Source organism: Sorghum bicolor, chromosome 3 (assembly GCF_000003195.3).
Source record: "Sorghum bicolor cultivar BTx623 chromosome 3, Sorghum_bicolor_NCBIv3, whole genome shotgun sequence".
Lineage (NCBI taxonomy): Eukaryota > Viridiplantae > Streptophyta > Magnoliopsida > Poales > Poaceae > Sorghum > Sorghum bicolor.
Genome location: NC_012872.2, coordinates 65,256,911 through 65,282,424, shown reverse-complemented (window position 1 = coordinate 65,282,424; position 25,514 = coordinate 65,256,911). Strand labels below are relative to the sequence as shown.

The 25,514-nt window shown below is 43.4% G+C and overlaps 4 protein-coding genes across 5 annotated transcripts; 3 read left to right on the top strand and 1 right to left on the bottom strand.

Annotated features, from left to right (window-relative positions):
• Positions 2,678 to 4,276, bottom strand: LOC8055257 (basic leucine zipper 23). 2 transcript variants are annotated; one of them, XM_021455622.1, is made up of 3 exons: positions 4,021 to 4,276; positions 3,811 to 3,904; positions 2,678 to 3,691 (listed from the first exon to the last, which is right to left on the bottom strand). In XM_021455622.1, the coding sequence occupies exon 3, from the start codon at positions 3,594 to 3,596 to the stop codon at positions 2,943 to 2,945; it is 654 nt and encodes a 217-aa protein (XP_021311297.1). In that variant the 5' UTR covers positions 3,597 to 3,691; positions 3,811 to 3,904; positions 4,021 to 4,276; the 3' UTR covers positions 2,678 to 2,942. The 2 variants fall into 2 exon arrangements, with proteins under 2 accessions (XP_021311297.1, XP_002456496.2); XM_002456451.2 differs by having other exon boundaries at positions 2,678 to 3,644.
• Positions 13,911 to 16,862, top strand: LOC8082401. Its single transcript, XM_002458598.2, has 3 exons — positions 13,911 to 14,653; positions 15,826 to 16,015; positions 16,253 to 16,862. Exons 1-3 carry the CDS (start codon positions 13,959 to 13,961, stop codon positions 16,478 to 16,480), a joined length of 1,113 nt encoding a protein of 370 aa, XP_002458643.1. The 5' UTR covers positions 13,911 to 13,958; the 3' UTR covers positions 16,481 to 16,862.
• Positions 18,192 to 21,596, top strand: LOC8082400 (probable glycerol-3-phosphate dehydrogenase [NAD(+)] 2, cytosolic). The gene is made up of 5 exons (XM_002458597.2): positions 18,192 to 19,184; positions 19,874 to 20,095; positions 20,520 to 20,767; positions 20,870 to 21,009; positions 21,240 to 21,596. The coding sequence occupies exons 1-5, from the start codon at positions 18,539 to 18,541 to the stop codon at positions 21,376 to 21,378; spliced, it is 1,395 nt and encodes a 464-aa protein (XP_002458642.1). The 5' UTR covers positions 18,192 to 18,538; the 3' UTR covers positions 21,379 to 21,596.
• Positions 22,509 to 25,096, top strand: LOC8082399 (putative glucan endo-1,3-beta-glucosidase GVI). The gene is made up of 2 exons (XM_002458596.2): positions 22,509 to 22,762; positions 23,938 to 25,096. Exons 1-2 carry the CDS (start codon positions 22,696 to 22,698, stop codon positions 24,915 to 24,917), a joined length of 1,047 nt encoding a protein of 348 aa, XP_002458641.1. The 5' UTR covers positions 22,509 to 22,695; the 3' UTR covers positions 24,918 to 25,096.

The following is a 25,514-nucleotide window of genomic DNA, read 5'->3' as shown; positions in this document are numbered from 1 at the left end:
CTAAGATGGCTGTAAGCTTACAGCCTGCTTCTCCTCTCTCTTCTTTTTTCTCTCCACCTCAGCATTTAGCCAGCTTATAGCCCACTATAATACTTGCTCTAAGGCCAGTCTCAATGCATACGTTCATGGCACAGTTACCAAGACTATAAACTAGGTAATCGAGCCACATGAGTTTCATAAAGATGAAACTCCTCTCTCATCTGATGAAACTCCTTTATTTAATGACTCTGCTAAGTCAGCAATTTTGCTTACGTGGCACCTTATTTAATGTGCATGACACTCTCATGAAACATGCATTGAGACTGATCTATGAAACTCATTTTTTCCCTCTCTTTTTAAATACGCTGCCATGTCATCCAAAATACCTATGTGGCAGTCTATTTAATGTAAATGAAACTTAGATTAAACTTCCACTGAGACTGGCCTAATGGTGATCATTGGACATACACATGTCGGAGAACAACCAACAAAAATTTGTGTAGTTAAACTTCTAGGCAAAATTCAGGAAACAAACACACTATTGGTACCGTCAATTCCACAAATAGTTGATAAACATATGCTACTGTTGTTGTCTTAGACGCTTCTTGGATCCAAGGGATTAAAGATTAACCCTTAAAATAAACTAATAAAAAATAAATTACAGAATCCATCAATAAGGCCTTGTTTAGATCATCCCAAAATTTAAAAACTTTTCAAGATTCTCCATCACATCAAATCTTACGGCATATGCATGGAGCATTAAATATAAACGAAAACAAAACTAATTGTACAGTTTATCTATAATTTACGAGACAAATCTTTTAAACCTATTTAATCTATAGTTGGATAATAATTATCAAATACAAACGAAAGTACTACAGTATTAAAATTCAAAAAAAATCAGAACTAAACAAGGACTAAACCACGAGATAAATTTATTAGGCTAATTAATTCATCTTTAATTCATATGTTACTGTAGTTATGAACTAATTAGACTTAAAAAATTCAAACAAGGCCTAAACAAGACCAAAGGGCTAATATTAGTTATTTTTTAGTTTATATTTAATGTTTCATACAGGTGTCCAAATATTTAATAAGATAAGATGTAAACTTTTGGTGGAGAACCTAAACAAGACCGAGGGCTAATATTTAGCCTATTTGATCCAAACAGGGCCTAGCTCAAAAGGCTACAAGCAAAATCCTACTACGGTCCTGCCAACAAAACCAAACAACAGAAAGAACATATTTACTCTCCTTGTCTCACTGAAAGTGTCGTTTTTATTTTTAGATTTCTTATTTGACCATTCGCTTTATTTAAAAAATATATAAATATTATTTATTTTGTTATGAATTATTGTATCATTAAAGATACTTTATTATGATTTATTTTATTTTATTAAAAATTGAATAAGTCCAAAAACGATATTTTGAGTGATACAGAGGGAGTAGAGTGATGCCTGTAGGCTTTTGCCCTGCCTGCAGCCTGCGGCTTCCCTCCTCGCTGGAGGTGTGGCGAACGACGAACCTCTGACATCGGTGGCGAACGACCGGGCGTTTTGAGGCTGAGAAGGGTAGCTCTCGCCAACGGCCAACCTCCACCGGCCAAGACCCAAGACTGAAAAGGGTAGCTCCTGAAAGAATATCTAGGAAAAAGTTGTTTGTTATGTGTAAGTGAACACGCTACAAAGTATTGTTGATGCTAAGCATTAGATGATGCTTAGTCGAAGGAAAGATACAAATACTCAGGGCACCATGGCATTTGACTTGCCAGGGCCATATGCTTACAGTCAACACGAAGAATGAAAATAAAGGGTTATGCTTCCTTCATGCCGAGATAAGGCGAACAAGTACCATCCACAATCACATGTGTTTGAAGCTCCGTGATGTACGGAATATTAACTAAACAGTAAGACTGAGATAAGAAAAAACTAGATAGAAGTGTAACGGCTCTGAAATCACTTAAATCTATAGGTATAGATACAACAACACTTTAACAAACAGTGGTGCGCTATGCTTTATTTAAACAAACTATGGTAGCAGCAACTCCCACCTATATATAACGATAGGCCTTGTTTAGTTCCCAAAATTTTTCAAAAATTTCCGTCGCATCGAATCTTGCGGTATATGTATGAAGTATTAAATATAAATAAAAAATAATTAATTATATTTATAATTTACGAGGCAAATTTTTTAAATTTAGTTAGTCTATAGTTAGACAATAATTGTCAAATATAAACAAAAGTGTTACCGTAGCTAAACCTAAAAATTTTCACGAACTAAACAAGACCTATGTATGGACAGCAAATTTCGAAGCAAACTACATTTTGAAAGACGATGCTGAAATGCTACTCATCTCCTTGCAGCAAGTCAGATAGTATTTTAACAGTTTAGTGCCGCTGTCAGTAAGACAATAGCTGCGGCATACTACATACCAAGTGTCTCGGATCAGGAAACTTTTTGGGCCAGTACTGCATTAACAGTGCAATTCTGCAGAACCCGTGTTTAGTTCTGTAGCATTTCGTTTATATTTAATAAATATTGTCCAATCATAAGTTAACTAGGCTTAAAAGATTCGTCTCGCAAATTACAGACAAACTTTACAATTAGTTTTTAATTTCGTCTATATTTAATACTCAATGCATGTGTCTAAAGATTCGATGTGACGAAAAATTTTGAAATTTTTTTTTTAGGAAGGAAATAAACAAGGCCATAGAATAGAACTTCTTCCATACTATCAGATAAGCACAGTACACACTGAGCAGTTACAAGTAGAATTACAACTTACACCCAGCAGGCTTCTAATTCTAGACAGGATATATCAGCTTCACAAACCTACCCATATAGCAACCACCAATTATTCAAAACTAGGATATAAGCAACAAAATCATACCAACAAGGTAACAACAGCAAGCAAACCAAAGCCGGTATGCATCTGAAGATGTTCAGAAGCAGCTTGGCCAAAGTCATTCAGCCATTGAGGCTGAGTTCACCAAGCTTGCAGCAGCATCCATGGAATTAACCACTTCAGGAATATCAAATTCACGTGAAATACTGTCGCTTTCATCCATCTCAAAACTAAAATTTGTTGGCGCGGAGCTCTCTTCTCGGGCTGGAACTGCAACCTCTGCATCATCATTAACAAAGCAAAGAGTAGGATCTGTGCAGATAACAGAACCAAAGCTCCGATGCTTTTGGAACGGGAAGGCGCCGACGATCTCTGCATCGATCTTGCCTTGGACATCAAACAAGAGGCCTCTTAACCTCACCACCTCAGCCTCGAGTGCCGCATGCCTCTGCAACCTCCTCAGCAGGTGCTGGTTGGTGGCGCGTAGCTTCTTGACCTCCTCCTCTAGGAAGGCCGCGTGCGCTTTCTTCTTCTCCCGGTACTTGCGCACAGCCTCTCGGTTTCCGAGAGGTTTTCGAGGCGTCCTCAGCTCTTCGCTAGAGGAGGCTATGAATTGCCTGTGCGTGTGGAGGCATCTGTGCGTATGCATGGCGGCCGATGGACCCGGCGGATTGCAAGTGTGTGTGTGAGTACATGCAGCTGTACTTTTCATGAAATCGTCGAAGCAATAGCCATGAAGGTGGTGGCTTGGAAGGTCTACTCCGTCGTCCATTGTGAGTTGTGACAAAAGGTGCCAGTAAAATTCTTCCTCTATGGTTAACTGGGCAAGTTGAACAGAGGTGCCAAAGCACTTCACCAACTCAAGAACTTTTGAAATTCCAACAAAATCAAAATAAATTTGAGCTTTTTTTGGTAGCTGAAAAAAAATTCAAGTAACCCCTAGATTACTGGTTAATGATTGAATAGTCAAGAGAACATGCAAGTACCAAATATCCATGGTGGCCAGGAGCATGAACATATTGACAACTCTAGGCACTAAATAGCAGAACCTCACAATATCCCAACCAGGACAAAAACCTCCTGCATAAGTGATCAGCATCAGCATCCGAATCAATATCAATATTATATTACTATATGATAGAACAGATTAAACCAAGAGTAGAGAATTGAACTTGTTCGAAGAAGCCGAAAAATACCCAGTCTGTCGAACCGCATCAAAATCTCATCTTGATGTAGGAAGCGGCAGAACCGAGGGAACGACCTCCCGAGACAAGGCGTCCTCCTCTTGCCCGTTTCATTTTTGGTTCCCTCTCCTCTCGCCTCTCGGCCAATCTTTTTATTCTTGGCGTTGGCTCATCTTTCTCCTTTTCTTACCGGAATCTAGGTGGGAGGAGAACCTCAGGAACAAACAGAGAGCAAGGGAGCGAGCAGCGAGGCTAGGAGAGTGACATTATCGGATCGGGTGCGGCGGAGAGGATAGAAAGTGAGCGCATCCTAGTTCGCAGCACTATTCTCTTCCTATTCATTTTGGTCTGCAACTGCTGCAACATTCGGCCCGGTGGATTCAGCCAGCCAGCATTCGAGCAAGTTGACTGACAAAAAATATCTTCGATAAATGTTAACCTCAACAGTGAAGCGGGAACTTTAGATTAATGCACTAATGTTCGTGTAACATTTATTTCCTTTTCCAGATAATCACAAATCCAAGTAAACTCTATTTCTAGCCTGTTAGATTTTGTCTGCCAATGATCCTGATCAATAGGACACGACAGTGGCCTATGTATCCTAGGACTGTGACACGTTATTTGTTAGGATTAAGGGAATGTTTGCATCTATCTATTAGCTAATAGTTAGCTTGATAATAGGTCACAACTATTATATAGCTGCTACTTTGGTTTAACTAGTGAAATAGCTATTAGTTGAGTATTCAGCTAATAATTAGCTAAATTATTAGCTAGACTTGTTTGGATTCAAGAAACTGATTATTAGCAGCTAACTACTATCTACTTGGATCCAAACAAGGCCTAACTCTAGTTTTGGCTCCTCAACGCTTGCCTTTATCTAAATTTAATCCTCAACAATAAAACCGTTTAACTTTGGCACCTCAACTATCAAAGCTATTTGATTTTTGAACCCATATCTCAAAACCACTCGAAATTGCCTAGGGGGGAGGTTCAAAGTTGAACGGTTTTGATAGTTGAGGTGTTAAAGTTAGACAGAGACAATAGTTGAGGGACTAAAAATAGCATTAATCAAGTTTTTTTTGTTTTTAGGTATTTATAAAATATATATTAAATTTACTTGTTGATAAATATTTATGTATTAAAATATATTCTACTTTTTCTGGATTTTTATATACTGATTTTTCTAAATATGAATCCAGATTTATTTCTAATATAATGTACATGTTTGAAATTCTTATATTTTGAAAATAAATTGTTATCGTTCAAAAGAGCTTGGTTGTAAAATTAACAAAACCAAAGTTATAGATCTAGATGAGATATACATCTTTATAGTTAATAATTTTTTTCATTCAAAATCATTTACGATCCTAAGATTTTGCTTGAAATTCTTGTAATTGACAACTATTTTAGTTTAAATCATTTATGGTCCTAAAATTCTGCTTGAAATTCTTGTATTTTGGAATTCAATTTTTTTGATTTGTTTGAAGGAACTCAGATGGAGAAATGACCAAAACCGAACTTGTAGACATCGATGAGATATAAACTTTTGTAGCTCATGATTTTTTTTTGTTTTCTAGTCATGTAAGGTCCTAAATTTATGTTTGAAGTTCTCATATTTTGAAATTTATTTTATTAATTGTTTGAAAAAACTCGGGTGGAGAAATAATCAGAACTAAACTTGTAGTTTTCTATGAGATCTACAACTCTATATTCACAAAAAAAGAGATCTACAACTCTATGGTTGAAGACCGTTTCATTTGAAATCATTTACGGTTCTACATTTTTGTGTGAAGTTCTTATGTTTGAAATTCAAAGTTTTCAAATTGTATGAACGAACTCGAATGGAGAAATAATCCAAATCAATGTGATAGATTATTTTTTTTCAAAAACTTACTATGGAAGTTTTATTTATGATGATTTTTGGAAAACCTGGTGCCAAACTTGGTACCGAAGCACAGGATGGGTGTGGGTGCGGCATGGCATGGGTGGCCTGTGCGCGACATGGGTAGGAAGAGCAGGCACAACGCGTTTGACTTCTTTGAATTCCTTCCCATGACATATTCAAAAAAGATTCAGATTCCAATAATGTAGCAAAAGATCTTCACCCAGATTAAACTTCAACTCTTATTAAGGGTTAACACAAAGGATTAGGAGATAGACGTGCTCAAACTTTGGTTTGTCAGGCTGATTCCATAGACTTTCAAACAACAAAACTAGACACAAACAAACACTCTACCACAAAGTATAAAACTTATACTAAGTTTTTCACAAAGGCATATTACAGATTTTATTAACAAAACAATTGTTTATATATTCAACTTCGAAAAGGCTATTGACATTGTCAACTAGGGATTTTGGCATTTTTAAGCATTTTCTTCATATGTTCCAAAACCTAAACAACTTTTGTTCAAAAGATCATTGAGAGTTTTTTAAGCTCGAAAGCAAGGATGGTTGGTTCATTCCCAAGAGTGATTCAAACAAACATGTAGCTTACCAAGTTACCATATCATGTGACGTTTTGATTTCAAACATTATGAAAACACCATATATATGATCTAAGATGCACTCATGTTTATGAAGGGGCCTAATAAAATCCGAATTAAATCCTTGACCTGCTCACACCACACTTGGACAAAATCTTTCATTGGCAAAGCTTGTTGTAAAAACTCTAGTCTATCTTATCATACTATTTCTCAGAAATTTTCTTAAAACTAATCATATTTTACTTTTTACTATGTAGTATGTGTAAAGTCTCATGCAAAATGACAAGCATCCTCCATAAAAAAAATCTCCCGTGGCATAAATGTTGTTTGGGATGGCTTAATAATGCGTCGTACAATTGTTAACAATTCTGCCAGTAGCTACTTTTTATTAAAAAAACCCCTAAAACTAACTTTCGATAAACAAATTAACTACAGGTAGAGATATGGACTTTATAACATAAAATTATTCCATAAATAATGGGTGAAATCATAGCCTGACTTTTTAGTTCGGAATTCCAACCACTCAGGCCAGGAATCGTAGTCAAATTTATATAACCGTGAATGAGTGGAACGATTCCTAGCCAGGAATCTCCGCCTTGTTTGTTTTCTTAAGAATGGAACTGCAGTAGGAATATAGTTATGTAAGGGGAACGAGTGAGATCCATACGGTTTGGTTCTTGTATGTTAATCTCTACATCTAAAAAAACCCAAATGATATCGTCATACCTCCATCGGCCTGCCTCCTCCGCGTTGCATGCGGGCCTCTGACGGTTACCTGTTCTCTCTCCCGTCGCCTGCCCTCATCCTCCACAGAAAAAAAGATCGAGCACCCATGTCTGCGGTCTGCCTACTCCGCCCATGCCCACGGCCGCCCCTGACGCAATAGCTCAGCCCCGCGCGCCCTTGCACACGGATTCGACCACGCCCAACCTCTCGTGCTCCAACTGCCTACCGCCCATGGAGGTGCGCCCCTTCCGGTGGTGGGAGGACGAGCTGAGAGCTCGTGTCCATCAATACTGCATACGCGGAGCTGGAGGTGGATGAGGCCGACGACGATGAGCCACCCTGGTTCCACCCGCCCCCGCTGCAATAGCTCCATCCCGCCCTTGCACACGGACCCGGCCTCCGCTCCCCGCCCTCGCTCCTCGCCCTTCGCCGCGGCTGACGAGGCACGGATCCTTCCCAGTTCCCACCCGTAATCCACACTCCACAGCAGCAGCCAACAGCGAGCGGCGGCTGACGAGGCGTTCAAGGTATCTTCCATCTCTTCTCTCCCTTCCTTCGTCTTTTCTCTTTTGTGAAGAAGAATCATCTGAATTGCTTGATAAGAATCAACGTGACGGATCAATATTGAACAAATGATGACTCATTGGCCACCGCCATTCCATGCCCACCAATTGTTTGTTTCGATGCCAACGTTGTGAAGCCGTCCGTGGATGCGTGTATGGTTCTGCCAAACATGGTGATTTTTCTATCCACGTTACAGGATGCATGAATGGAATCTCACCCTCGGTGATTGTTTTACTTTTTTCCTTCCTTCAATGAATGATAGATTAATCATGCTCTGTTTTATTAATCATGCCCGTGTGTTTGAGAGGAAAAAAATAATAATATTCATGACTGCACTACATTTGTCATAAGTTAGAAATCATTGGGTTATGCAACGCATTAGTGCACTGAGCATTACCAGAGCAGAGCTTAAGCTCAACGCCGACGAATGTTTCAGTAGTTAGAAATCACCAGCAGGTTCAGAGCAGAGCTTAAGCTCAATGCCGACGACTGACGAGTTCATGGAACAACCATTGAATTATTTTAATTTTAACTAATTTATTAGGAATCGCTCCAGAAGTTAAACTGAATCCTTACATTTTTAAATACCCCTATATCAAGTAGAGACTTCCAGTTTTTCTATGCCTTTCTTCTACCACATCCATAGTCTTAGCAACTTAGAAACTGAAGAACCATTCAAGAATCATTCCTGTCGACAAGTGCATTTCATTTATTTAAGATTTTCGCATGCCTTGTGGCCTGGATGAAATAACAAATTGTGAGCGGCCTACTAGCTGTTATCTAGGGATGTGTTGTATGCCTGTGGTTTTAGCACAAATGGGTTTGGAAAGCATTACTTTGCTATTATGAAATGGCAATTTTATATTGTCTGTAAATTTAAAACAAGTTTTTGGATGTGTATCGTTTTTATGGAGACTTAACCAACTACTCATTTCTATTAAATATTTAAATATGGGTGATCTATGTCTGTTTTGTAATTATGCACTTGAATGATCCTGTTTTACCTCTTCTTTTTGGTCTGCACAGATTTAGGTACGAACTCCTGAATCCAAGTGCTCAGCTGAAATGGTTGTCCCTGAATAAGGATAAGGACCGGTATGCATCAGTAGTACAAGCCATTCATGCTAAATGAGAACTTCAGAGCCTGCTAATTATTGGATCATGAGTGAGAAGAAGGTACCCGGAGTTGTGTTAGTTGTTTATTTCGGTTATCCGATAAAATTCTATAGTTATAATAAATACGTTAGATAGTATCATAAGAGTTCTCTTCATATGTCATCTTGGTATCCATCTGTAGATAAGAGCTGGCCTGTTTAGAGCACCAATGCTAAGTGGGTTGCAGGGTGTAACTTTTGCCCATGGTTTATCTTAGCCAGCTTTGGTTGTTCACAATTTGATGGAACAAGTATCTTGTGTTGCCACCAGTACTCTGTCATGTCTGGCATGCATCACTACCATAGTGTATATCGGTTTTGTTCACTTATCGGCTTTGCTAATGATTCAATGGACCGTGAGTTACTTGCTTATTGGTACAATTTTACAAAATAATGGTAAACTCTGTTAGGTCATTGTTTCCAACTGTCTTTGTTGATGTCTTGTGCAGTAAAAGCCCAGTAAGGGATCACTACTCCTGTTTCCCTCGAAAAAAATCACTGTCGCCCTTAGCAATCCATATGAAAAACTTATTCGCTGACCCAATACGCATGCTTGGTTTCTAGGTTTGATGTTTCTCAGTATTCCCTTCTAGAGCCGCAGAACATAAATTTTTGTTCTTTGTAATGTCGTGGGTATCTTCTTCACAGGTGCCTGGATGGAGTGGACCGTCAAACACACAAGTTTCAACATTTGGTGATGTTTACCCTTAAACAGATGAACAACAGTTTTCTATTTAATCTCCTTTTGCTGCTTGATTTTGTAATCAATTAGGTAATTAGTTTTCTCTTGACTACATGCATTTTTAGCCATATGAGAGGGTTCTGATTGATTTCCGAATCCTGTTGTAATTTCAGAATCCTATTGTGAAGCAACTATTCTTTGGTACGTAGTCTTTCCTAGACTGAGATTTTTCAACAACAAATGTCCCTAAGGCCTCGTTCGTTTCGGCCGGAATGACCCGTTTCGCTGCTCAATCCGTGTGGATTGCCACCGGCCCGTTTTGAAACCAGATCCGCCTCAACTTGTCGTTCGGTTTGGGCTGGCCCAGGAAAGAAATCTGGCCTGGTTTGGCCATTCCACCCCTTTCCACGTCTGGAACAAAGCCCGACCTCCTACCCTCCGGAACGGAGTCAGGCCTGAGACGGCGCAGTCGAGCACCACGAGCAGTCGAGACCCCGCAGCTACAGGCCGTAGTGGAGGCGACGGCGGCGACGGCGGGGCGGTGCGAGACGACGGCGACGCGACCGACTCCAACCCTACGTCCTTCCCCTTCTTCGTCCTTCTCGCCGGTGATCCCTCGCTCTCCCCTTCGTCCTCGTCTTCTCTCCCTCCTGTAGGGTTCTTGGATCTTGGGCATGGTGGTTGCGATTGATCGCTGGGCGACGACGCGCGCGTCGGCGACTCTTGGTGCGTTCGCGCTGAGGTCGAGCACCCGCAGGCTCCACAGGCGGGCCAGCTCCTTCGGCGCGGCACCGCGAAGTGCGTTCCGGTAGTTGTGGTACACGGGGTCGAATGCCGACTCCACCACGAACGCGCCGTCGTGGAAGTAGACGAGCACGGGGAGCCTCCTCCCGCCTCCGCCTCCGCCACTGGCGGCCACGGGGCGACGGCTCGGCCGGTACAGCCGCACCGCGAGGCCCGTCCTGTGGTCCACGACGACGTCCCTGGAGGCCACCCCGGTGCGCGAGTCCATGGACGCCGGGACGAACGTCGTGCCCATTAACCGCTGCACGCGGCCGCTCTTGTACTGGATTAGGAACGGCGAGAAGTCGAACTTCACCTCCATGTTTGGGTCCGTCGCCCTGCTGCGGAATGCCGACGACGCTGCTGCTTCCACCACCGCTGCTCCTCCCCTCGTCGCCGCCTCCCCTGCTCTGAGCAACAACGCGCAGAGGCAGAGCCCAGCGGTGACGAGCAGGACAGGGGAAGCAGCCATGGCCTCCGAACAACAACATATATACTGGTCCTCCGGATCGGATTTGTTTATCTTTCCCTCTGTTTCTTTATTCAGAGAGATCCAATTTCTGTTCTAATAACTAAGAGAGGAGCGGATGTGGCCTTGCTGTGTCAAATTCTTGAGATCGAGAGCATTAGTTGGGGCATCACCATTCAGGCATTCACCAATCACACCGCTAGTAGTAGTTTAACTCTCAAAACTGTTACCAGTCGTAGCAGTGTTTCAGCTTGACAGCATCTTCCTAATCCGTGTGGTCAGTGAAAAGTGAGATGCCTTTTCCCAATTTCCCTGGCCAATGAGCTTATCAGCCTGCTTACGTACAGCATATAATAGTATGTGGTTACCTCTGACTGCACTACTACGTAGCAGCATGTTTATTTACCATTGACGTGTTTTTGTTAGGAGTGTACAGTACCTACTTGCAGTTTGCATGCATCAGCACAACATGTTACAACAACTTGGCTTAAGAATGTTTTACTGTTCTATACTCCTATGTGATTGTAATATTATCAGCAATTTCAGCGTTGGTTTCTTGTAGAGAAGTGTGGCGTAGCTCCCTGCAGCGTCGCTTCAATTATCAGCTATTTCAACTTGGCTTAGCACGTCGCTTCAATTATCAGCTATTTCAGCGTTGGTTTCTTGTTATTTGGCTCAGAATAAACTCTTATTTGACTCAAAAATTGTTTCTTGTCATTTGTAGATCTCTCCTCCACCATTTAGAGTTGGGGAAGGTGAACCTCCGCCTTCTTGGGATCCAGTACCAACTCCAGAAGGTACTCCTTAATATTTATCTTCTATACGACATTGTCAAAATATTTAGCTTTTATATAACATGGTTAATAATATTTAGCTTTTTTATAAAATTATATGCTTCAGTTCTACAATGAGTCTATCACTGCGAGATCGCATTAGAAAGAGGAGGGAGGAGGAAGATGATGACATGATGCTATTTATTTTCCCTGCCTTATATCTTATGAGTTCTGTTAGAGGGGGAGAAAGGAGGAAACGCCATACTTCGGAAGAAACAGACGAGGTTAAAGTTCGTAGACTCCTCGAGGGACATGTCAAGAACTGTCAAGTTGCATTTAGGATGGAACCATACATCTTTAGAGATTTGGCAACTTACCTTAGAAGGAAAAGGCTTGTTGTTGAAACTAGGATCACTATGGAGGAGAAATTGGGTTTCTTCTATACATGTTGTCACAAATTAAGGACAGTTCTACTTTCTAGCCCTGTTCAACCCTTAGAGATGAGAATATTTTGATAGTTGAGTTGCTAGTAAGAGGATTTGGACTATAGAGATGTATTTCTAGTCAGGGATATGTTTGTTGTTAGCCAATTATGCTGTCCTTCCATAGTAAGATCGAAAGCTGAGATATGCTCCTGTCATAAATAAAGACTTCACTTGTGCTAAGACCAATACTTGTTCTTATATTTAGCTAAAAATAGTCGGTCAGCAGCACAAGTAAATGGATGAGTTTTACTAAATTACTACTCTATTTGCAAAACATCTGTCCTATAAGTCATTTGGTCAATTAAGTTAATACATTTGGTTTCTGCAGGCACATGGCTTTGACAGTTCTTAAAAGATATTGCTGGGAGCTTGTTGTTTTGCTTCATACGATTAAGTGGAGTATTGGAAGGCTAGATTACGTTCTTTTTTGATTTTTGCATTTAATGGAGTTTTGATCTGGTTGATGTTGCCTTTGGGTATTTTTGTAATTTATATTTTGGATCTAGGAAGCATTTCAAGTTTAAACATGATATTAGCACTTTGAGTCTGAGTGACCGTAGACATTTTTTGGAAAAAGATGAGTGGTCATGCACATGTGTGCGCCTTTGAGCCGGTGATCACGCCGTGCAAGTAGCCAGGAAAAATTTTGCTTTTACCATCTTGACAGTTTGCAAATGTAAGGCTAAAGTCAGCTGAGATTTTGACAAGGTTTTCATCAATTGTCCTTGAATGGAAGTCAATTCTAAAAAAAAATTATCAATTATTGTTTTTTATGATCATAACTTTGTTAGTGCAGAAATTGTTATTAAGAGTCAGATGTTAGTTTTGAACATTAAAGTCATATTGTGCTTATCTATTGAACATGTTATGAATCTTGGCTGGCTGTTTCACTGTATCCCAGTTTTCAATCCTGGCCGGTTGAACCGAACAGTGCATTTGAAACAGCCGGTTTAATTCCTAGAGAGAAAACGGAGGAAGCATCGGGTTCTAGTGACTGACCAGGATCCACTCGATCCTGGCCTGGATGAGATACTGGTCTGACACCAATACGGTGGTGCCGAACGAGGCCTAATTGAAAACTTCTGTGTGAGCTACTATTTTTGGAATCGGTAACACTTTCTCATGGATGAGAAGGGAAGGGAACGATTGCTTTTTCATGCTCTTGATACATGATTTGAATTTGGAATGTATGATGTATCTTGAAAACCGTTAATATAAAATGTTGGGTCATATTTTGTTAATAGAAATGTACGTGTAAAAAAGATCATTGTCCCGTTGCAACGCACGGACATTTCACCTAGTAAGATATTAGGAAGCAAACCGAACCGTATATCACGCATGATGTTTAAGATGGGCTTGATTCTATTCCACGTCAAGCTTAACCGAACGATAATTCTTTGTTAGGGCCTGTTCGGTTAGACATTCCTAGTCTGAAACGACCCAGAATATTTCTAGTCCAGTACAAAATATCGAATGGTTTCAGGCCGTTCCAGCCCAGAAAGGAACGGGCCCTTAAGCCTCGTTCGTTTACGCTAGTTTCAGGTCAGAAATGAATCCTGACGCAGTGACCTATACAAAAATATAATAGTGTTTTCAGCTGGAATATTTTCAGGTCTCTATTCCCCTCGAAACGAACGGCCCCTAATTGATCCAGGTGGATTGGGTCTTATTCCAGGCTGATCCAAGAGAAACGAACGAGGCCTAACCGAACGGGCCCTCTGGGCCGCCCAGCCCAGGCCAGGCCTCTGTCTGATTCGCTCTGCTGAGGCAACTCGCCTACCATTGAAACCGCGGAAGAGCAACAGCCCACTCGAGCCAGCGGAACCCCAAAATGTTCGTCCTCCGCAAAACCCTCCTCCACGGCCTCCCTGCGCCGCCGGCCGCCGCCGCGGCCGCCCCCTCTCGGATCTCCTCCCTCCTCCGCCTCCTCCCCTCCGCCTCCTTTTCCGGGGGCAGCGGAGGTGGGGACGAATGGGGCGCCTCCTCCTTCCCCGGAGGCGGCAGCGGCGGGGGTGGGGACGAATGGGGCTCCACCTGGTCCACCGGCCTCACCAAGGACCACTTCGACGGATCCTCGCCCTCCGTCGGCCGCCCGGCCCCTTCGCCCTCCGTCGGCCACCCGGACCCTTCCCAGTCCGCGCCCATCTCCCATGAGCGGGCGGCCGTTCGCTCCATGGACGAGTGGGACGAGATGATCCGGGATCTGGAGCGTAGCAATGTCGAGGCGAAGGCGTTTGTGGATTCATGGGACGACCGTTGGCGGGAGACCTGTGCGCTGCTGAAGCAGGTGCGGGAGCCGGGCGCTCGGGGCTCGTACCTCAAGGACTCGGAGAAGCAGGAGATGTACCGGCTGCACAAGGAGGACCCCGCGACTTACACCGTGGAGCGGCTCGCCAAGGACTTCCGCGTCATGCGACAGCGCGTGCACGCCATCCTCTGGCTCAAGGAGATGGAGGAGGAAGAGGAGAGGAAGAGGGGCCAGCCGCTCGACGATTCCATCGAAATCCTGCTCGACAGCTGCCCAGAGTACGTCAAATCGTTCGTTTGATTTGGTTTTCTTTTTGTATATATATAGTCCAGGTTCTTATAGTTTAGGCCTGTAGGAATAACTGAAATTTGCTTGAAAAAAACTGAAAGTGTTAAAAAGCTCGAAACATACATAAACTCATGGGTATTGGTTAACGACACCAATTTGTTAGAAATCCAAAGAGAGTAAGGACACTGATTTTTTGCACCATGCAAATTTTCATCGATTGAATTATCAACTGCTCCAAACTCTACATCATTGAAGGAAAACAAACCTGTGTCTGTTTCAAAATGGATGCTGTAGTTTGGCGCTCTGTCTTGAATGAATATATTATTAGATGTGTAGTCAAAGAAAGAAGTGATTGACAAATTATTTTCAGGGTACGATCAGTTAGATAATTGGCATATGTAAAAATTTGATGAGTTCAATCTTGTCAGATTATTTTTTTAAAATGTCTCTGTACAAACCGTACATATCTGATCATATTGTGGAGTTGTTAATGGATGTATTGGTTTTCTGCAGCGTTTCATTTGTCATGTGATATGCATGTAAGTTTTGTCATTAGTGCTTGATAGATATCGTGATAGATATCAACATATGCAATTAGGGCACATTTGGTTGCTGCCGTTCTATGCCCTAACTATTAGTTGGCTAGACAAATTTAGGCGCCCGAATCAGCGACCCAGGAATCAGGCCGCGCGTCGGCTGCAAAGTGAACACGTTGGCCATGCGGTGCCTGCTGAGCAAGTCAAAACATGGCTGGGATCCAAACTCTTATCCTGCCTACGGTCAATGACCAATTTATGGCCAGGCATGCAAGGGGGTCTATCCAAATGCGCCCTTAATTTGTACAGTATTGTTTGCTATACTACCTCTTGTTACAAATACATGTTTGACTTTGCATGATCTTCAATGCATATATTTGACCGCTAATATCTTCTAGAATGTTTTCTTAAAATCCTCAAAATTTATGAGATTTTGCAAGTGATTTTTCATACAAATATACACATATATCATGCATGTCTCCAAACTAAAAACAATGAAGTTATTGATGTTTGTTGTTTTTATGTTTTTACTAAATCTTGTTCTATTTGACCTAAGGAAGTAATATTTTTTTTCTGAGTGTCAACAGTATGCAACATCTGAACCTTCTTTTCTTTTTCTCTTGCAGGTTCTTCAATTCCCATGACAGGGAATTTCATGTAGCAACCCTTCCATATAAACCTGACTTCAAAGTGATGCCTGAGGGCTGGGATGGCACAGCACGAGATCCTGATGAGGTTCTATACGAAATTTCAAAGAAGGAAGATCAAATGTTGTATGAGGAATTTGTTCAGCGGTTGGAATTCAACAAGAAGAAGGTAAGCACTTTCTTTGACCTCCGTCATCTATTGGACCTGCTTTGCGTTTCTGATGAGCAATCTGATCTGCTATAGTTCAGTGCGGATGTGTGTTAATGTTACACTCCTGGATCTCATTATTTATAATGGCCACAAAAAAACCGTTGTTGAAACTGTCTCGCTGTTGTGGGTTGCATATACGACTTCATAATTAAATTTTGAATGGTAAGATGAGACAAATCATATGTTGGACTGCAGGTGGCAGGGGAGGTTAAGTGCCACAAGTACAGCCGACGCCGGCCAGACAATGGATGGAGCTACATGGTCGAAAAGCTTGGTTCTCAGGGAAAGCGTGGTGTTGGAGGGGGCTGGAAGTTCATCAGCTTGCCTGATGGATCAAGCCGTCCACTAAATGATATGGAGAAGATGTATGTTAAGCGGGAGACTCCAAAACGGCGAAGGAGGATAATTGCACCATACAAGTGACATTGACAACCTCAGTTTGTCGAAATGCAATTTTTCTCAACTGTCTTTTGACATTCTCCAGGGAGGCTGAAGCTGAAACTGTGAAGTTGTTTGGAACCCCCAGAACTGGTCCTGTCTGTGTTTTCGCAGCACAGTAGATGGTTTGATGAATATTGTATTTTGTAACATGGATGATTTTCCACATTTAGGCAGCTGAATAATCATCTTTTGAGCTGTTGGTGTTCCTCCCCTCTCTATACATACATTTCCGAGCAACATTTCCAAGCCACGTGCTTTGTTGCAGGATCTGCAAGGCAAAACACTTTGCGTATAGACATTTTTCTCATAAGCTGAAACTCGAGATTTATTTTCTTTTGCCCTCAGTGAATGGCTTGGTGTAAAATATTGTTCTGTGTCGTTTCAGCTTCACGAGCATACTCTCAGCTTAGGGTTTGTTTGGATGTAGTCAGATTCACATCAATCCACATGTGTTGAACACATGTGGATTGAGATGAATACGACAACATCCAAACAAGACCTTAAAATTAACTTCATGTTTTTTTTAAAAAACGGCAGGTGCTCTTTGTAATAATCAATTAAGATAGGAAACTACTCTTGTGGACGAAACTTTAACTCACTTGGGAAATTGGAAAATCTCTGGTTTACTGAAACGGGACATCCAGTGTCTCTTGTGAGTAGTTGCAATGGAGTAGCAATCAGTATCAACCACTCTTGGAACTTGGTTCTTGGCTGAGTCGGCTCACCAATTTTGTCTTGACGAGCGAGGTTGGTGAATAGTCATATGCCGTTCCTTGCATTCAGCAGTATTTTTCTCTCATAATAATCAGCCAGTCATGACTTATCAGCCAAACGAACAAAGCGTGGATCAAGTTCATACTGCATTTTTAATTCGGCTAATGGACCCCGACCATATTGCCTCCGAATTCGTACTGGCCTCTCCAGGCTGCCTGTTTTCGTGCAAGTTTCGCCTTTGTTGGGTCGATGTTTACGCACGACGAGCATCGCTTGAGATTGGTTCAAGATTATATATATATAGAATGTGTCGATCATTCAACAATGTTTTTTTAAAAAAATAATAAATAATATTTTTAATTTCTTTAAGAGAGAAAATTCAGGCCAGAATGACGTAAAAAAAAAGAACCGCTGCAGAAACATCATTTCCTGTGACGTGATGGCCATACGCCCGACGCGCCCGCGCGGAGCTGGGCAGCTGGCGCCGGTGCGGCACTTGGCCTGGCAGAAGCTCCCCAATCTGCCGCCGTCACCCACCATGGACCACGGTGATGATCCATCATCATCAATCAAAAATTCAAAAATCGTCGAACCGGTCTACTCCACCAACCCCCACCCCTGCTCGCCTCACCTGCCACAATGCCACCTTTCCCTCCCGTACCTCGCCGTAAAACCAAGGCCTTGTTTAATTCCCAGAAAATTTTGCAAAATTTTTTACATTCACCGTCACATCGAATCTTTAGACGCATGCATGAAATATTAAATATAGACGAAAATAAAAACTAATTGCACAGTTTGGTCGAAATTGACGAGACGAATCTTTTGAGCCTAGTTAGTGCATGATTGGATAATATTTGTCAAATACAAACGAAAGTGCTACAGTACCTGTTTTGCAAAATTTTTTGGAACTAAACAAGGCCCAACTCGATTTCGCACGGCCCAGGTCACTGTTCTCTCTTCCTTCGTGGCGAAGGCGACGTGTACCGGCGCACGAACCCAACCGGCAACCGCGACAGAGGCGGCCGGGCCGGCAGCAAGCCCCGCCTCCCTCGGGCTCTCCGGCCGTCGCTTTGTTTCTGCCACCTCGCCGCGACTCGGCGGCCAAACCCACCCGAATTCGCGTCGATCTGAGCGAGCTCGTTTCTGCTAAAAGGAAAAGCCATCCGCTCCTTTCTCTCTCCCGAGTTTGTTATTATTATAGCTTTGCTTCCGTCGCGTGATCCAACCTTCCCCGTCTCTTCGGCCGAACGAGTCAGACCGGGCAGGTTATGTAGCCTGCCTTGCTTGCGGCGAGAGGCGAGAGTGGAAGAGGAGGTCAAGGCAATAATGGGCGGGGCGGAGGGGCTTGGGCAGCCGGACGGCCACGCGAACGGGGCGGCCGTGGTGGAGGAGAAGCTGGACGCGCTGCGGCGGCAGCTGGGGAAGGCGGACGGCGACCCGCTCCGGATCGTCGGCGTCGGGGCGGGCGCCTGGGGCAGCGTCTTCTGCGCGCTGCTGCAGGACGCGTACGGCCACCTCCGCGACAAGGCGCAGGTCCGCATCTGGCGCCGCCCGGGCCGCGCCGTCGACCGCGCCACCGCCCAGCACCTCTTCGACGTCATCAACGCGCGCGAGGACGTCCTGCGCCGCCTGATCCGCCGCTGCGCCTACCTCAAGTACGTCGAGGCGCGCCTCGGCGACCGCACGCTCTACGCCGACGAGATACTCAGGGACGGCTTCTGCCTCAACATGGTCGACACGCCGCTCTGCCCGCTCAAGGTCGTCACCAACCTGCAGGAGGCCGTCTGGGACGCCGACATTGTCGTCAACGGTGTGCCGTCCACGGACACCAGGGAGGTGTTCGGGGAGATTGGGAGGTACTGGAAGGAGAGGATCACTGCCCCCATAATCATCTCCCTCGCCAAGGGAATAGAGGCCTCGCTGGATCCACTGCCACGGATCATAACTCCCACGCAGATGGTTAGCAATGCAAGTGAGGTTCCTCGACCTTTCGTCTAACCATCCATTAAATCGTGCTAGTATTTCTCTATCGAATTCAAACCGGGCTCTGTTTTTATTTGTGGCTCTCCTCGGTTATATCGAATTTGGAGCTCTGCCCTTAGCTTCTTCAGTCTGGTACCTCAATATTCAATTGCAATTGTAGGTCTTGGCTTCAAATTTCATTAGAACTATTTAAGTTATGTTGTCAAAGACAGCTTACATGTAAATGGAATTGTCTTCATTTGGTGTCTATTAGTAGAATGTTGTAATTTCAACAATGGTTGGTTCTTGATAACTCTGCGGAGTGCTGTAGAATCATCAAGACATCTAGAAACAGCTATATTCATTTTATGGCTAGACTTCACATGATATTCTCCATAAGTTTCTTCAACAATTTGAGAAAAACAATTGATTAAACCAATTGTTTGTCCTATCATCCTGCATTTAGGTCCTTAAGTTTTCTATTACTTTAGCAGTCCTGTGAGCCAATTGATAGTGCTTCACCAAGAGCTGCCTGACTCATATTCTAGTTTCCTGTTTTTTGCATACAAAACATTGTAGTGTTTCATACATGTTTATCCATATCAAATCAGATATATATTTGTTTCTTGCTTCCTTCTAATATTTGTTTTCCCCTCTTTGACTTTGTATGATTTACTATGTACTATTGGTATAATGCAGCTGGAGTTCCAATGGAGAATATTCTTTATCTTGGTGGACCTAATATTGCTTCTGAAATTTACAACAAAGAATATGCAAATGCACGTATTTGTGGAGCTGACAAATGGAGAAAACCTCTTGCAAAGTTTTTGAGGCAGCCTCATTTTATTGTGTGGGATAACAGTGATCTCATCACTCATGAAGTCATGGGTGGCTTAAAAAATGTCTATGCTATTGGTGCTGGTAATTTCTATTTGTCTTTTTCACTGTTTCCTTTTTCTTCTCGAACACACGGGAGAGCTACGTATATCATTATATTTAGAAGAAAAAGAGGGGTTAGAAACCCTTGCAACACCACACATGCCACCCCACCACATTTTTTACTGTTTCCTCTTGACTTGAATTAATGTTCATGAGTCAGTGCTTTGCTTCGTAGAATTTTCTGATGCCCTGCTTCCTATGAATGTGTTGTCTTAAGGAAACTAAAAAATGTAAGTCATAGCATCTTAATTACTGATGTCACCTATAAGAAAGATTCAATAGGCAATAAGTGATGAGAAATGCATGGTGCAGTGAACTTTATTCTATGCACATAGCTTGGCGCTTAGTGACACCCCCAAGCAGCCTATGGTTTCATTAATTTGCTGAACATTATGATATCTTGCAGGTATGGTAGCTGCACTAACCAACGAGAGTGCAACCAGCAAATCCGTTTACTTTGCACTTTGCACATCTGAGATGATCTACATCACACATATTCTGGAAGAAGAACCTGAAAAACTTGCTGGACCCTTATTAGCTGACACTTATGTCACATTGTTGAAAGGTCGTAATGCATGGTATGGGCAGAAGTTAGCTAAAGGTGAATTGACATTAGAAATGGGTGACAGTATTAAAGGAAAAGGGACCATTCAGGTATGCCCTTTTAATTTTGATTGGCATCTACACTTCAAAGAACTGCATGAATATGCCTAAATGGTTCATGTAATGAATTATCCTATTGCCATTTCATTTCAGGGTGTCTCTGCAGTTGAAGCGTTTTATGAGCTTCTTAGTCAGGATAGCTTAAGTGTCATGCATCCAGAAGCCAACAGATCTGTTGCGCCGGTTGAGATGTGCCCGATCCTAAAAGCACTACATAGGATTTTGATCACGAGGTTAGGACCTAAGACCAACGCCACATACTCTACACCAGTTACATTTTCATTGGATTACCTATGTCAGTAACCTATATTACTAACCCATACATACTGATAACTTGATTGGCATGGTTCCTTCTGCCTGTGCGCCAGTTGTTCTACTTTATGTTTCAATTTCAATAGTTTGGAAATAGTTCAGTGAACCAAGGTTTACTGATATTTGACTGAGTTGGCCTGTTTATGCACAGGGACCGTCCTGCTGATTCGATTCTTCAGGCTATAAGAGATGAGACAATGTATGATCCACGTGAAAGAATTGAGATGGCACACGGCCATTCACTCTACCGACCATCTCTGCTTGGTCAACCAAAAGATGTCAAAACCTAGAATTTATTTTCTTTCCCTTTCCCTTGTTGGTTAGAACTTAGACGATCTTGTGAGTTGCTATATGTTTATGCACGGTGTAATTGTTGTTGTAACATTAGTGAGCTCTGAGAAGGGACCTGATTCATGTTAGCTTGGTAAATATTAGTAGCCTTGTATGATGCAGGGCATGATTTTAGGGGAAAAAAAATAAAACCGATTTCATATGTTTTCTGAGTTAAGAAATTCTATGAATTTCCTTAGATTAAATCATATTTTACTATTTTAGTATTTTAAATGCATATTTTCAGGAAAAAAAGTATTTGCATACTTTTTGAAAATTTGTTTCTACAACTTTTTTTTGATAAAGTAGAACTGACTCCTGAATTATTGCAAGGGTGGCTGACACGTGTGGAAGGTTGATGTGATTCTACGTCAGACAACATCTCTTTTAAAACTATTCATTCAGGATGTGAACCGGATGGTCTTGAAAACTGTTTTTGAATTAAAGAAGGTAAATTTGATTTTCGCAACTGTTTTCGTGGGGCAAAATGAAAGAGCGTCGGCCCATCTTTGTGGGCCGTTTTTTTTTCTGTTTTTTGACGAAATTTGAGTCGTTTGCCAACAGAAGAGCTTTTTCTCCTTGATCACACGTGTTATGAAACAAAACGCCTGTTCTCATTTTTTTTCTGGAAGAGACTGTTTTTTGTGTAAAATTTGCACTGATATTCACAGCTTAGTTGGCAAAAAACGGACCAATCCGCGATGTGCGTGTCAAAGTGGCTCTAGTCGATGTGTTGAGCGCTGTGAGCCTGTGACCATACCACTACCAGACCTCCTTTTAAAGTTTCTCCAGAACTCAAGTTATTCCTAAGTTTCACGTCGGAGTAATATAAATTCCTTTTACGGTCCAAATAAGGCACACACATGAAAGAAGGTGGATCTTTTTTTTTTCCTTTCAGCAGATTTCATCCCAAAAAATGATTGTTGCTGTTGACCATAATGGAGAAGTAAAGTTTCCCGTCGAAGCACCAAACCTGCTGATTGTGGAGGCAGACCAGGCAGGGAAAGTCCCGGCGGCGGACGTGCAGTTTCCATCACGCGTCAATGCATCAACCGCATCGCGACTCACGTAGACGTTCAGGCCGTGCGTCTCGGGTGGGCCTATTGGGTCGTGGCCAATCGGTGGTTACAGGGCCCCCGCCCTTATATATAGCGCGCGAGCCCTGCCGGAGGTGGAAGAGGGACAAAGGCTCGGCAAGGAAGCGAGAGATTTTTTTTGCAGAAAAAAAAGGAAACTGCCTGTGCTGCTCCTGCCTCCAAAGCCTGACGGAAACCGCGATGGCGAGAATGGCCGCTTTGTTGTGGATCGCCGCCTGTGGCTTGCTGCTCTGCTCGTCCTTCTCAGGTGATGAGCCGCATCGCTTAACAGCTGCTATAGCTGGTGAATTTGTTTGGTTTTTACCTTCTTTACTGTATGTCCATCTGATCCATGGTGTTGCGTATACGGCGCCGTAGTTAGTAGTACATGCATTGTTTTCTTGGTGGTAGGAACATGAGAACAGAGCCCAAGGTTACATAGGCTGAATTTTGTTTGTTTTTTTATTTCTTTCTTTCTTTTCGATTCGACGAGTAATTGATTCTTGCAAATGTCAGATACTGTCGCTGTTTGGTTTCTGTTATTTATCTTTTTCTTTATGAACAGAAGCGGCAGGAGTTCTGCCGAGGCATTGAAGATTAGTGCTCGCTTTCAGCTGTGCCTTTCCGTTTCACGAGAGATCTTCTTTGGATAACCTTTTACCGTGGATTTTTAGCCATTACAGCCTGCTCTGGCTCTTACCTGTATACCTCTGTTTTATATCCCCGTCGAGAAATCATTTACGCAGTAAACAGCATCCTTTATTTTGTTTGTTTGTTTCAAGCTGCTGCTGGAGGGTTGCTTTCGCTGTTCTGTTCTTGACGACTTCACGTTAATGCATGGTCGGCCTCCCTCGTCTAACCCTCTTGACAGATGGTCTCTCCTTCCTCCATGGATCAGCTAGCCATGGTTTGTTTTAATTTCTGTACGGGTTCTTGTTGCCATGTTCGTTCGTCTGTCAATCTGAAGTTATGTGTTCAGTTATGATGATAGTGAAACATCAACGGAGTATATATAGCCACTCATGAAGAGTAGTAGCGCAACAATGCACGCTGTAATTGCCGATAGCCACAAAGGAGCGATCCAAAAGTACAATTTCTATTTCAGCCTGTGCACTTTCCGTTTCAAAGTTACTGCTCCTCCCCAGAGAGCAACTGAGGAAGTCAAGGAATTTAGAGGATCCATGTCCATATATGGGGGTGTTTAGTTCTCATTTTTTTCCAAAATTTTTTGGGTTTTGCAAGAAATCTCCCAACAAATTGGTAGGAGTTGTATTCTACTCCTACCATGTTGGGAGAAATAAAGGTTAGATTCAACAAGATACTTGTCCGTGAATTGTATTGCCTTTTTGTTAAGTTGACTTATTACTTATACTACGGTGTACTTCATGCATGCTTTGTTCAGTGGTCCTCTGCTTACTTGTTCAAGAGTTGTGTGTCGTACAGGAGTCGAAGGCATCGGCGTGAACTATGGCATGATCGCCAACAACCTGCCGTCCCCTGACAAGGTGATCGCGCTGTGCAAGGCCAGGGGCATCACCGACGTCCGGCTGTTCCACCCGGACACCGCCGTCCTCGCGGCGCTCCAAGGCTCGGGCCTGGGCGTCGTCCTGGGCACCCTGAACGAGGACCTCGCCCGCCTGGCCTCCGACCCCTCGTTCGCCGCGTCGTGGGTGCAGACCTACGTGCAGCCCTTCGCCGGCGCCGTCCGCTTCCGCTACGTGGCCGCGGGCAACGAGGTCATCCCGGGGGACCTCGCCTCGCACGTCCTCCCGGCCATGCAGAACCTCGAGTCCGCGCTCCGCGCCGCGGGGCTCGGCGACGGCGACGGCGTGCGAGTCACCACGGCCGTGTCGACGTCCGTGCTGGGGTCCTCGTACCCGCCGTCGCAGGGCGCCTTCTCGGAGGCGGCGCTGCCGTCGATGGCGCCCATCGCGTCGTTCCTGGCGTCCAGGTCCACGCCGCTGCTCGCCAACGTGTACCCGTACTTCGCCTACTCGGCGGACCCGTCGTCGGTGCCGCTCGACTACGCGCTGCTGCAGTCCGCGTCGGCGGCCGTGACGGACGGCGGCGCGTCGTACGGCAACATGTTCGACGCCATCGTGGACGCCGTGTACGCGGCGCTGGAGAGGGCCGGCGCGCCGCCGGGCCTGGAGGTGGTGGTGTCGGAGACCGGGTGGCCGTCGGGCGGTGGCGGGGCCGGCGCCAGCGTGGGGAACGCGGCGGCGTACGTGAACAACGTGGTGCGCCACGTCGCGAGCGGGCGCGGCACGCCGCGGCGGCCCGGGAAGGCCGTGGAGGCCTTCGTCTTCGCCATGTTCAACGAGAACCAGAAGCCCGAGGGCGTGGAGCAGCACTTCGGCCTGTTCCAGCCGGACATGACCGAGGTGTACCACGTCGACTTCACGGCCGCGTCTTCCTCGTAGACGAACGACAAGATAGTACGCTGCATGGATTAAGGACGCATTAGCATTTTTTTTTTCTTAAATTTTTTGAAAGAATTTTTTTCTTAATTTTTATTTACTGTCGCATCGACATCGATCTGCTTTATTGTGCACGAGCTATTTATTACAAAATGATGATTACTCAGCTAAGGCCTTGTTTAGTTCCCCAAAAATTTTGCAAAATTTTTCACAATTACCGTCACATCGAATCTTTATACGTATGCATAGTGTATTAAATATAGACGAAAATAAAAACTAATTGCACAGTTTGGTCGAAATTGACAAGACGAATGTTTTGAGTCTAGTTAGTCCATAATTGAATAATATTTGTTAAATACAAATGAAAATGCTATTTCTCAAAAATTTTTAAACTAAACAAGGCCTAAGTAGGATTCATCGAATGCATGGATCGGGGATGATTGGTGGCATTTGCACATATGAGTACTCTACACTGCGTATATTATTAATATTTTTTTATCTCTGCATGGAGAAACTTTATGGATTTTTTTTGGAACTGCATATACAGTGCCCATTAGTACACAAATATCGTGACAGTCGACACTTGTCGAGTTCGCACCT

Coding starts and splice junctions, on each gene's coding strand:
- LOC8055257 (XM_021455622.1), bottom strand. CDS start 3,596: ATGGACGACGGAGTAGACCTTCCAAGCCACCACCTTCATGGCTATTGC.
- LOC8082401 (XM_002458598.2), top strand. CDS start 13,959: ATGTTCGTCCTCCGCAAAACCCTCCTCCACGGCCTCCCTGCGCCGCCG. Junction 14,654..15,825: donor CTGCTCGACAGCTGCCCAGA/GTACGTCAAATC, acceptor TTTCTCTTGCAG/GTTCTTCAATTCCCATGACA. Junction 16,016..16,252: donor TGGAATTCAACAAGAAGAAG/GTAAGCACTTTC, acceptor GTTGGACTGCAG/GTGGCAGGGGAGGTTAAGTG.
- LOC8082400 (XM_002458597.2), top strand. CDS start 18,539: ATGGGCGGGGCGGAGGGGCTTGGGCAGCCGGACGGCCACGCGAACGGG. Junction 19,185..19,873: donor GCAGATGGTTAGCAATGCAA/GTGAGGTTCCTC, acceptor GGTATAATGCAG/CTGGAGTTCCAATGGAGAAT. Junction 21,010..21,239: donor CATAGGATTTTGATCACGAG/GTTAGGACCTAA, acceptor GTTTATGCACAG/GGACCGTCCTGCTGATTCGA.
- LOC8082399 (XM_002458596.2), top strand. CDS start 22,696: ATGGCGAGAATGGCCGCTTTGTTGTGGATCGCCGCCTGTGGCTTGCTG. Junction 22,763..23,937: donor GCTCTGCTCGTCCTTCTCAG/GTGATGAGCCGC, acceptor TGTGTCGTACAG/GAGTCGAAGGCATCGGCGTG.